Source organism: Morone saxatilis, unplaced genomic scaffold, assembly GCF_004916995.1.
Source record: "Morone saxatilis isolate NCDOM2014 unplaced genomic scaffold, NCSU_SB_2.0 Contig5, whole genome shotgun sequence".
Lineage (NCBI taxonomy): Eukaryota > Metazoa > Chordata > Actinopteri > Moronidae > Morone > Morone saxatilis.
Window position 1 is genome coordinate 14,819,353 of NW_023340095.1, and position 12,871 is coordinate 14,832,223.

The window sequence follows — 12,871 nt, forward strand, 5'->3', positions numbered from 1 at the left end:
GGGGGGGGGGGGGGGGGGGGGGGGGGGGTGCATTTCCCTTAGAAGATCAGTCAACACAGACAATTCACAATTTGCTAAACCCCGCCCCCAAACAGCAATGGTTCTAATTGTAGCTTAGCATATTAGCTAACTACATTATTTTGAGGGGTTTATAACTTTTACTATAGTAGACATTTGAATTCGCCACAGGTTATGTTATTAAAAATATCATTTTAAATTACACTTTTACTACAATACTACACTATTTTAGGGCTAAATAGCTCGACCCTGCTGCTGCTTGATTCCAAAGCCTGCAACATGGACCATCAGCCGGATGCTGACTTTCTGCCTGGGACATGTGACTAGCTTTAGCATGTATGTAGCCATCGTGTGTGTATATAAGATTCTCTGATTGGGTTGTCATTTTAAAACTAACCAGCAACATTAAAAACTCTGCTGGAGACAGTTTTGAACCATTTCAAAAGCATTAGCGTCCACTACAACAGTTATCTGTCCCTGTAAAGTCATGTCAGGCAATATTAGGTACGACTTTGGTTCAGCAGACAAGGCTAGACTTTCTTATTGCCAAGTTATGGATTGCAGAATCCTCATTTGCACACTGAATGTCACGGTTTATGGGTTGAATATAGAATTTTAAATTATTTCTGTATGTTTACATCTTATGTACATCTAGCTCCCCTGTATTCAGTTTTTAGGAGAAATATTTCAATTTGTATTCCACAATGGACCAGTGTTTTTGTCTCAGGAATAAGATGGGTGTTGCTGCTCAGTTGAAGCAAACAGTAGTCTTGTCTGTCTTAAAAGTCAAGAAAAATGGGTGCAGGAAGTCTGTTCTCAGGGCACCCATTTTTCATTGTTGTGTCAAATAGACATGTTTATATAACTGTCTGGTGGAAAAAAATAAATCTTTGCTACAAAACGTTCATTAGAAAAGCTGTAATTTGTGCCTCACTATAAACCATTTCAGTATGTATAAAAAAAGGCATTTATGGGGAAGAAAAGCAGAGAAGATGGTAGCAATTAGGGAAAGGTTAAAAGTAATGATTAAGTACCATTTCTCAAACTTTAGCTTCAGCCTATGAATGCAACAAATTCACTCTCCAACCTTTCCACACAGCAGTCCTCTTGCCACTCAGTTCAATTTAATGTACATAAATAGGTTTTTATTTACAGTTCAGAAAAACTCCATTCATATAAAAATAGCACTGTACCTATGTACAAATTGAATCTTACGAATGGAAGTGAATTGTAGAGTGTACAATACACGGAAAGGATGCGAGTGTCAGAATTAAACCACTTACAGTTGATAGATAAAAGCTGCTTCACACATGGCAGACATTTGTTAGCATAGCAACAGACCTTCCCCAAACGGAATTCAAAGTTGTATTATTCAACAACAAAGATGCATCTTTAATTAAGGTCACTGAATTAAAGTCCCAATTTGCTCCACATTTTCAGTGACATGTTCCTCATGTCACTCATCTTCCTTTTAAATAGGGAGGGAAATGGAAAGATCCACTCCAGCTGTGCTGGATATGCGCTTTCTCAATTGAAGTTGAATTTAAAATTGAAGGGTCCGGAGCCGAATGGATTGAAACCCTGGAAGCCTCCATGGAAGTGCTGATGATGGTGACCCTGCTGGCTCTCCGGATCCAAGGGGTCCTCCCCGTGGTCAAACTTGGTTCTTTTCTCTAGAGAAAAAAAAAACCAAAAACCGATGACATGTCAGTACAGAACAATTTAACAAAATATAATATGTCCTTATTACGCTTTGCTTTTTTTAAAAGTATTATTTTTTTTATTAAGGCTGCTTAAGTAAAGTAAGTAAAACTACTCAGTGATCAATTTAGTTTGAGCTATTAGGTAATAGATAGTAAATAGTTTTTTGATATAGTCAAGTTAAACAAAATAGTAGATGTGTGATACTAGCATAGATAGGGTTGTTGGGTCCACCAGTGTTTTACAATGTATGGTTCTGTACGATGGTTTTGATAAAACCATTTTACTGAGATAAAAATGATGCCTGGTATAATAATGAAGGTCTTAAGCTCCTTGGACAAAATAGCAAGCAGTAAGCTGTTCACAGCGGCTCCTCAGAGGCCTGACATTTACTGGGAGACTGGCAGGGAGTCTGGCAGTAACAACTTTCCACTGACTTCGCAGAACACACACTCTTTACCTGGGTCAGTGAGAACCTCTTTAGCCTGAGCGATGTCTATGAACTTCTTCTCAGCCTTCTTCTTTTCCTCTGCATCCTGATAATTGTCAGGATGCCACTGTTGTGCCAGTTTCCTGTAGGCTTTGATAATCTCCTTTTTCTGGGCAGTTCTGTCACAACGGGGAGACCATTATCAGCACATTCATTAAAAAGGCAAAAACTGCTTCCCTTCCCTTCTTTTCAACATAAGCTGGACCTAATAAGACCCATCCAAGTGTCAGGGTTACCACATACACACAAATAAACAACAACATATTATACACTTTCTATAGCTAAAAGTGCTTTCATTGTCTTAAAATGTATTCTGTCTGGGTCAATAGTACTTTTGAACACAAAAATGTTCAAAATGGATAAATTATGTGGCTCTTTTATGGTGCAGTGGTTGTTCCACACAATATCAAAGCAAAAGCAAATAACTTGATGCTGATAGAGTCTTATACATCAGCCCATTTGTAAAGGAATACCCAAATTCTTCTTGATTTTGCCTGATGAATCTATAAAATTCCCTGTCTGGAATACACTTATATATAGACAAAAACCTGTGATCAGTTCCCACCTCTTCACTCCGAGGATCTTATAATAATCTCTCCGCTGAGACTGTTTGAGGAGTCGCTGAGCTCTCTCCAGGCCTTCTTTTATCTGACGGTCATTCTCACTGTGTTTTGCGGCAGTCTCATAGTCCTTAATAGCTGGGGGAAAAAAATGCAGGAGAAAAATCAGTATTGCTCACTCATCCAAAGCAGCTAATGGGAAGTGAAGCACGGTAGTAAAAGACAGTCCTAGGGTGGTTGAGCAAGGCACTGAATGCTCTGCTCCAATTAGATGATGACCCAAACAAAAGACGCACAAGAATTCACATAGATCAGCTAACGATAACTGCATAATTTTTAAATCTGTGCCTTCATTTACTCAATTTAGCCATTGCGACGCCAACATTGCTGTGGGAAAAGTCTATATCGCGTTTCTGGATTCTCCACTTCCCAACATTGTGCGACATTTTCACTAATACAATAAATCATCAAAACAATAAAGAAGACACACATTTGCTGTACTTGGTGGCTGAGTTTGGATTAATATACATACGATTTTAGACATTGGCATTATATTTATAAATGTAAACATTTTAACACTTTAATGAATTCGCCCAAAGACTGATCTTCTTCTTTGTCTCCAGTGATCCGCGGTTGAGTCGACAGCCATGCTAGAAGCTCTGTGAGACTTACACAGTAGATCTTTAGGCTAAATGCTAACACATTTACAACAACAATGACAACATGCTGATGTTTAGCAGGTATAATGATTACCATTCTCACCTTCTTTGTTTAGCATACTAACAAACATACTAACATACTTGCTCATTAGCACTAAAGCGGAGCCTGATGGGAATGTCATTAGTTTAGTATTTAGTCACAAAGTTTTGGGCAAACTGAAATGTTTGACCTGATGACGGTGCTAGAAAAAAAAATTATTACCGAAGTGATTACAATTCATCCTGAGGGACCATGAACGTCGGAACAGACTGACATTGCCATCTTTACAGGGATACTGCTAGCATGGCTAAAAATTAATTAGGCTACTATATTTGATAGATAAGATAAATAACACCACTTAAAAAGGACCAGTGTGTAAGGTTTACTGGTAAACAGAAACCCCCTGACTCAACCAAGCATGGAGGAGAAACTACGGTGGCTGCGAGAGGCCCTATTTAGAGCCAGTGTTTGGTTTGTTCGTCCTGGGCTACTGTAGAAAAAATGGTGGTTCAACATGGCCGCCTCTGTGGAAGTGGACCCGCCCACTCTGTAGATTCTAGAGTAACGAAAATACAATGATTCTTGTAATCAGGTGATTACACACTAATGGAAACAGCTATGGATATTGACAGAGCACATTTGAATCAACTGTTAGGGCTTTCTGAGACTGTTGTATTAGAGATGTGACACAATCAAAAACATGTACAAAAAGCCCTGGCTGAAAATAACTTGCATTTAAAAAAAATAATAATAATGTTGCCGAAATCGTTGGTATTGACTTTTTTCAAATCTCCATCACTATAGCAAGCCTTATGACCTACATAGTATTATTTAACTTGTGTCGTAGTAATCCCATCTCTGAAAATGCTTGATCTTGTACTATTAAATAAACCACTTTATTCATTAAGTAAGCCCCATCACCTTCAGATCATGTTGCAGCCGCTCCAGTCTGTTTGGGTGCTTTGAAGCTTGTTTACCCTGTGAGGTGTACTGAGGTGAATTTAACACCCGTGGGCCCTGACAGTTTAAAAGCCCACATGAGGTCTGGACTTCCCACATGCTGTTGTGTTCATGCCATGTTAATGACAACATGCACAGCCTCAGATCAGCCAGCATCTTCAGCAGTTGATGTTATTACTCTGGGGCTTACCGGCCTGCAGTGATGTTAATTGTGGGCTTAATTGGTCGTTAGTGTAGGTTTTATTTTTATTTGTTTAAATAAAACATGTTAGGGCCTTGTTTTCCATCTAAATTAAAGATTAAAACCACATTTGTTGATTCTACACAATTATGGACATGATGTGTAACATTAAGGCAGTTTGGAAATTCTATGAAGTAAATGAAAACTGCCGTGGAGCTTTAATCCATCTCCTTTATCTTTTTTATAGCTGCTATTTTCTTTGCGTGCGTGTTGACTTTTACACTTCTATGAGCTGCTAGCTGAGATACAACTAAACTGAAACATCACATTTCAACGTGTGCTTGCGAAGCACCAAATGTTAGCTTTTAGATGATTTTGTAAATGAATGTACAATTTATTTTCTTCATCAACTTGGGATACAATTTTTACTTTTTCAAGCACGTCACCATCCGGCAAGTCAGCCTGAGGGCTTTATTTTCAGCACCTGCACAAAACACAGCTCTGTGCTGGAAAAGTGGCATTTCTCGATTTACGCAGTGTCGTTTCCTCGCCTGTGCCAATTTGCCATTTTGATGTTTTGCTCGTCTGTTTCACTTCATTACACATTGGTTAACTATTAGACATAAAAATATATTTTTTGGGGGAGGATGATATGGTGGCCTGGGGGTCTAAGATGTGTACCATGTAATCATAATGTCCCATGTTCATATCCAGCCGCGACCTGCATGTTACTATCTAATTAAAGGCAAAACTGTCCCAACGAATACTTAAAAAGGTTTTGTACCTACAACCAGCCATATTATGGAGCCCCATACGCAACAAGCTGCAATGCACAGTGAGTTCTGACACCTTTCTATCAGAACCAGCATTAACTTTTAGCAATATGAGCTACAGTAGCTCGTCTGTTGGCGGGCCAAGGCTCATTGATGCACGTGGGGAGCGATGGCTGGCCCGTGTGGTCCGATCCATGACCCTGTCACCGCCGGTTCACCGCTTTTCCTTCCTTGGACCACTTTTGATAGGCACTTACCACTGCAGACTGGGAACACCCCACAAGAGCTGTAGTTTTGGAGATGGTCTGGCCCAGTCGTCCAGCCATCACAATTTGGCCCTTGTCAAAGTTGCTCAAATTCTCACGCTGCCCATTTTTCCTGCTTCTAACTTGAAAACATAATGTTTACTTGCCTGATATTTCCCATCCACTGACTGGTGCCATGATAACAAGATAATCAGTGTTATTCACTTCACCAGTCAGTGGTCATAATGGTATGGCTGATCGGTGTATATTAGCAATAATGGAAGCAAGACAGAACAAATATTGTCTGATTTTTACCAGGATGTCTCATCCACAGCTGTTCTGTAAGACAACCTTTACTTTCATCGGATTACCTGCCAGCACAGCCCCGTGTCAGGAAAGAGGTAAAAATGTTTTTCATCTGCTGTCTATAATGTGAATGACGCACATGGTCAAACTGTGGTCACACCCAACAGGTCGACTGTCGTTACCTCGATTCAAGCTTCAACTAACAGCAGGCTGTTCACCACAGAGATTCAGTACTGTGGTGTGCATCACACTGGTTTGTTATGAGTCATTTACTTTACAATTTTTGAGTTTATGAAGCGCAAATCAATAGGAGTGTTGGAGCCTTACGCAATGGACACAGTTTCAAAGTTTCATGAAAATTGTCAATATAGAAAGTTTCTGGGCCTGGTTTTGGGTACTTATCTCCTTGTTACCACAACATGAAGTTATGTGCCAATACTAATAGCAGCAGAGTTTTCTTCTTACTTATTCAACTTTGTCCTATTCTTTTACATGATGCTTCCTCAAGTATTCTTTAATATCTATGGTATTAAACATTTATTTAAAATTCAAAGGACTCGATCCCTCGATACCCTTAGAGGCAGGCAGCTCCTCTAATTCACCTGCTACACTACCTACGATTACTTGACCTTTCAGGGTATATTTGTAATTTATGTGTATTGGATTATACATTTTACGTTCGTTTTTATATACAATATAAACATTTTTTCAAAATCTGAGTCACTGAGATCATTGGGATAGTTTACACTAAATTTCAAACTTAATTGACAGACAAACATAAAATGTAGGCAGGGATTTTGACAAAAATATCCATTGGTTGTTTGCACGGTGGTAGCAGAACATCAGGTGACAGGTGAAATGATGGCTGGGAGACAGACTATTCCTGGGGATTTCACCATCTGCCATCACTGGACTTTCTGCGATTTGACAACAGATAGAGGAGACCGTTGTTTCAGCCTAATCCCCCCTCAGCCAGCAAAGGCTTCATGGAGACAGTAAGTGCTGTGCGTGTGTGTATGCGTGTGTGCGTTTTGGCACTGCTACTGAAGAATGGCTTTAGGCTTGATAAACAATTCTGCATAATTCCAGCCAGCAGTGTGCGGCCGCTCTGTATCTCACAGGCTATACTTACAGCGAACACACTGTGCTCTACACCTAATTCTAATTATACTGTATGTGATAGGCACTCTAACAGATGACGTTTATTTCAAGCTTTAGACATAGTAGTTATACGCTTTAACCAAATTAGATAGGACACCCTTGCTGTGTTTATCTACATTTAGTCTTTATTGTGCTTATTTAAATTCAAAATTAAAATGGATTTGGGGATGAACAAAAAGATTGTGTTCAATGAGGCAGAATTTAATTGGATGTGAGCCCCCTTTATGACTGCATCATGCCTGAAAACGTTTCTTTTGGATGTTTACATCAAATTCACACTTTTCCAGTAGACAAACAAATTCCCACTTATGATCAGATGGTAATGTGTATGCTGTGTCATTGATCTTTATTTCACTGTGTATGTTATGTAGTGTTACAAGGGCCCCTTGTGTTAGACTCCTGCCATAGCACCAGTAGAGGGATTTATGTCAGTGAGGGTGGGCTAAACAGCAGAAACACCTCTCTGTATACTGCCATACAATTCAACAGCACCACAAACTGGAGCCTCTAAAATGACCACAGTAGAATCAACACCCGTCTGAAACTAAAATCTGTTTCAGGTAGGTGTATCTAATAAAGTGTAGATCTTATAGTAACTTTGTTTCCACACAGCTATGTCATAATTCTACCCAGCTTCAACAACAGTGGTCATGGACTTTCTCAACTGAAATTTACCAATTACCAGTATATATTGGCTAACTTGACAGCATTTAGTACGACCCTGGTTCTGAGTGTGGATTTTCAACAGACTGACTCCATCAAATAAAATACCTCTTAAGTACATACAGCTACATATGACAGGCTTACCTTCCTCATACTGTTCGTCTTGGACATAGGCCTCAGCTCTGTCCTTCAGCACGTTAACGTTCTCCGGGTCCCAATGGAGGACTTCGCTACACACTGAGATAGCTCTGCTAGCCTTCTGGCCCTGTTCACGACACAAACAAAAAAAACACGCTGGTTGGGTGCATTGTCTAATGAAGTCAAAGGGTGAGGTAATGCATCTCATGGCAGCAGTAAGGGAGTCATACCTGTGCTAGCCCATGGCAGATGCGCTCCTTGGCAAGGACAGAGAAATGGTGCACTTTGGGCTCAGTCACCATCACTGCCTCATATTTGCTCACTGCTTCTTCATACCTGAAAAGAGGAAGAGGGAGGTAGGTGGTTGAATCAACACTGCAACACTGTCGAAAACAGCAGAACGCAACATGGATCGTTGCACCCACAAACATCACGCCACTCTTGTTATACGCTCCGTTTAGTTTTGTCAATATGATATCTTCACATGTCAAATGTGATGCGACATCCATTCACATTAAGATGGGATTTGCATGCCTGTTAGAACGACTGAGCGCTTGAGGGTAAGAAAGCAGTCAGTCTACGGCTGATGAAATCCCTGGTACTCAGAGGGGATATTATTTTATTTTTACAGGGATATACAATTTCCTGAACACACACACACACACACATACATACATACACATACACATACACATACACATACCGCTGCTCTTGCATGAGTTCCTCTGCAGAGTGGATCTGTTTGTTGAGCTTCTTGACCTGCTTGTAATGGCTGTAACACTGCTTGTGATCAGGATCAAGTTTCAGGCACTCGCGCACCTCACTGCAGATCAGAGGAGAGGAGTAGGAAGGTGAGGGGCTAATTTTCGATATTACCTGATGTACATGCTATATTGCCAACTTACAGAGGATGGACAACTACAACAAGCACACTTAACAGTCCAGCAGTAAAAACACTTTGGTGAGGCTCATACTGATTTCAACTATGTGGTCATTTTTGACGCTGTAGTTTGTATTGTTGAACAGATACCCCGTTGTGTGTCGTATACTCAAGTGTTGCTGAGGGTCTACTTGTGATCATTGCTCCTCTTTTGCTTTTTATGTGTTAGCATGTGTGCTCCAGATGTTTCTTGCCTTTACTGCTTGCCATATTACAGTCAGTGTGTTTGCCATGTTCATGATTGGCTTGGTTAGCTACCTACACTTATATGAAGTAGAGCATCAATCCATGATGTTTACTGTTAAAAAACAGCTTTAGATGGATGATGTCGATGTATAAAAATAATTTAGACAGATCTACTGGAGATCTGTCTAAAGAGAATACAGTATGGGAGCTTTCCTTAAAGAAAGTGGTTTGCAAGTTGGTCTTACTTGAGGGACATCTCATGGTCTCCAAGATCATAGTAGATGGTGCTGAGTTTGTAGAAAGCCTGGGTATTGTCACTCTTCAACTTGGATGCAGCTTTAAGGTCACTGATGGCCTTCCCCATTTCTCCCATGTGAATAAAACACTCTGCTCGCATTTCACGAGAGGCCACATCCCAAACGCAAGTCTGGAACAGGTGGACAATAACTCTTACAAACTGCATTACTAGTTGTTATACAAATGTTCTGTACGGCCTGCGGTGATAATGATATGGACAATATTCTGCTTGCAGGGAAATTAGGCAATGCTGACAAGGTAGATATCTTACTTCAATGACAGTGTCAAGCTGGGCAGCAGCTGTCACATAATCCTGGTCGTTGAAGCTGCTGCGCGCCTGAGCCACCAGCCTCTGAATTTCATCTGACTTTGTCAGCTGACTGTGGGCCTCCCTCTCCTCTTTGTCGCTGGGGTTGGACTTCAGCTGGAAGATCGCAAAGCAACACATTACATACGCATACTTATTGTCATGATTAAAGCAGTATAAGTGGAAAAAGATTAAAGCCAGGACACAGTATGCAATATGAGGTATTAATGTAGTCCAGAGACCAGAAAATCAGTGTGCTTAAGAAAATTTGATTCAGTCCTTCACCAACGCAGTCCAATACGAGCTCTTATTTATTCTTAAGAGGTTCTTGTGCCAACTTTGCCTCTCGAAAAACATTGCCTATCACAGCAGTAGCAGTTACTATTCCCTAAACACATTACATTATAATCATCCTCATCATAGAGGTCATCATATTCACAAGAGCAATCTCAGCTAATGACACATCATTTACAAACAGACCTAGGTACCCTTCAAGTGTTTCCTGCGAGATCAGCTTAGGAAAGAGTGCAATGCATAAATGTGATGCATTATGCCAGGCCAACATTGTGGACTGCTGAAGCAGCATGACAGCATTTACCCCTGGCCAGATCCCTTGATATTATACCAGCAATGTTGTCTCTGTTGGGAATGTGGCTCGTTGCCCTCTTGAAGGAGGAGGCATTGCACATGATTGCAATTACAATACTTTCTATTCCTTAGACACTCCCACTTGTACTTTGCAGTCTTTCATATTAGCCTGCCAAACAGGAGTACAGGGCCAACCACTGAGCTTCAACCTACATATAATAATCAGAGCTAATCAAAAGTTGACTGATTTTCTGTGTCTTCAACAGAAGGAAATTGTAAAGGCAAGGAGCTAATGATCAAAACAGACCTTTGAGGCTGCAGGTCTGCCATATGCCCTTGGCACAATGTGACATTGTCTGACATTCCTATCCCCATGCTGAAGTGGAACTAAATTTTTGCGTGTACGATTACCTCACCTGAGAATACAACAGCTTTAAATGGAGTTTAAGAATTATTAGCAGATATAGCAAGGGCATTCATGTCTTCTGGGAGTGTTGTGACTGTAAAATGGTAATTCTGATGGAAAAAACATTAGCGAGTTCCAGTCTTAATCCTTAACGAGCACCTAAAAACGATCCCTGAAGGCCCAAATGAGAATTCATTTAATCATTATCAAAGATGGCTTATGGATGCAGGGTTTCCCCAATCCTCTAAGGTCCTATGTGCATCTGTTTTTCAACTTCCTTGCTTCAAAGTATTTCAAAGTCCATTTATCCCGTCAATAACAAAACCACGTTGTCAACCTCATACTATCACTATAAAGTATATTGAAATAAATCTACACTGCATGGAAAAATACAAATATCCTTCACAATATTTAGGCTGTTAATAAGTTCACCTATTGTCCATATTTAAGGAATACCAGTAAAACATAAAGCAAAGTTTCATGCTTGAGAAAAGTTTCACTACAACACCAGGCTACAGATCAACACTGACACCTCCTGGTGAACTCTGCTTATCTGACAAAATAGTGTCTTCTTCCCAGTCTTGTTGATATAGAGTTTATACAGGATATTACTATACTTACCACCTTCTTAAAGTCACTCTCTGCCTCATCTAGTTTCCCTTGCTTCAGAAGGAGATTTCCTCTCTGAAGCCGCGCCTGTTAAGAGAGGAAGAGAGAGGCCTTGTTTTGCATAAGTCAAACAGAGACTGAAGCTGAACACACCTGACAGAACTGACCGCTTTCCCAGCACAGTTGCGTCTGGAGCTTATTTAAACGATATCATTTACACATATACTATTTTTACATAATGAAGCAGCTTCTTCCAGTTATTTGTGTAAATGGGTTACACAAATAACTACAGCGTAAGTCCGCAGTATGACTTAAAACGGTGTCCAACTGTGTAAAAATAAATAATTTCAGGCCAAGTGATGCAAAAAAACAAAACAACAACTCACAGATGTGAAGTCTGGTTTGAGTTCAATGACTTTGCTCAAATCTGGCAGTGCAGACTTTGACTTCCCCATTGCGAGAAACACTGTGGCTCTCCTGTAGTAGGCCATGTAGTTCTTGGGATCTCCGTCTGATAAAAGCACAAAGAAAGCATGACTATACAAGTATTGAATTACGTTATATTCCCTTGTGTAAGACAGGTACACTTTTTAAACTCAGCATGTTTCTTTCACCTACCCACAGCAGCATGGAAATGAGAGAGAGCATCAGCTAGCTGTCCGGCAGCAAGCAGTTTCTTCCCCATCTCCATATGATTGTCCACACTCCCATCCCTGCCACATGTCACTCCTGAAAAACAAAAAGCATAGCCCTGTTATATTCCACCACAATCCTCAACATATTACCACACACTGCTAACTACGGTACAGTTTTTGTTGCATTCATTCACGTTTAGTTGACTACCGACCAATGACAGATGGCAGCATGTAAGTTAAATCAGATGAGTGAAGTGAAGTTAGAGAGATAACATGACGCTAGCTGTCGTACTATGTTGTAAGTTAACGGTAAGGTTAGCTTACAGAGTAACATTACCAAAGAAGTTCTTAGTTATATTAGTTAGTGTTTAATTGCCTGTAGGCTCAAACAAACCTGCTACTTTAACCAACAAACTACAAACGGGTTGCCTGGATATGACTAATTAACTCATTAACTTAGCTAGCTTAACGTTAGCCGACACTTATCGATTTCGCTAGCTAACGTTACCTTTGACATTAGCGACACAGTGTTACTGTGACTGCTAGCAGGCTGTCTGAACCAAAGCAAAGTTCATAGTTACTGGAAACGTTCATTAAGCAGCCAGCAGCTATCATTAGCCTGCCTAGTAAAGTAGCTACAGTGAGCTCCTTACCTTCATATCTCAGATCAATCAAAACAAGAACATAAGGGATGTAAGTCAGTATCTTGTGAGCTACATGGTCGATGGAAACCATGGTTAGACTTGCATCAGACAGACTCCTATCTCGATATGTCCCTCGAACTTCAGACGGTGTTATCTGAACTAATGTGTCACTTCATTCACAACAGTTCCCATGTGTTGACCGCCGCTCAGCATCGCTTCTCTTTTCCCAGTCACAGCAGAGAGGCGACCGGTCGTGGGGGACTGTGATTGGCTGGATTGTTTGGAAAACCCCGCCCACCTCGGTTGGTTCAACAGAGAGGAGCCACGGCAGCATAAAACGGTCATCACTGTGTGTGTGTGTGTG

At 40.5% G+C, this 12,871-nt stretch overlaps 1 protein-coding gene across 1 annotated transcript; it reads right to left on the reverse strand.

Annotated features, from left to right (window-relative positions):
* Positions 1–1,120: 1,120 nt before the first annotated feature.
* On the reverse strand, positions 1,121–12,735 carry dnajc3a (DnaJ (Hsp40) homolog, subfamily C, member 3a). The gene is made up of 12 exons (XM_035677108.1): positions 12,517–12,735; positions 11,847–11,957; positions 11,615–11,739; positions 11,241–11,315; positions 9,590–9,742; positions 9,267–9,448; positions 8,599–8,718; positions 8,126–8,231; positions 7,902–8,022; positions 2,775–2,907; positions 2,180–2,328; positions 1,121–1,691 (listed from the first exon to the last, which is right to left on the reverse strand). Exons 1-12 carry the CDS (start codon positions 12,596–12,598, stop codon positions 1,546–1,548), a joined length of 1,503 nt encoding a protein of 500 aa, XP_035533001.1. The 5' UTR covers positions 12,599–12,735; the 3' UTR covers positions 1,121–1,545.
* Positions 12,736–12,871: the final 136 nt, after the last annotated feature.

Excerpts from the sequence above, each read along its gene's own strand:
- dnajc3a (XM_035677108.1), bottom strand. The coding sequence starts at position 12,598 with ATGGTTTCCATCGACCATGTAGCTCACAAGATACTGACTTACATCCCT. Across the intron at positions 11,740-11,846 it reads TCATTTCCATGCTGCTGTGG|ACGGAGATCCCAAGAACTAC; the intron begins GTAGGTGAAAGA and ends TGCTTTTATCAG. Across the intron at positions 8,023-8,125 it reads TCTGCCATGGGCTAGCACAG|GGCCAGAAGGCTAGCAGAGC; the intron begins GTATGACTCCCT and ends TGTCGTGAACAG.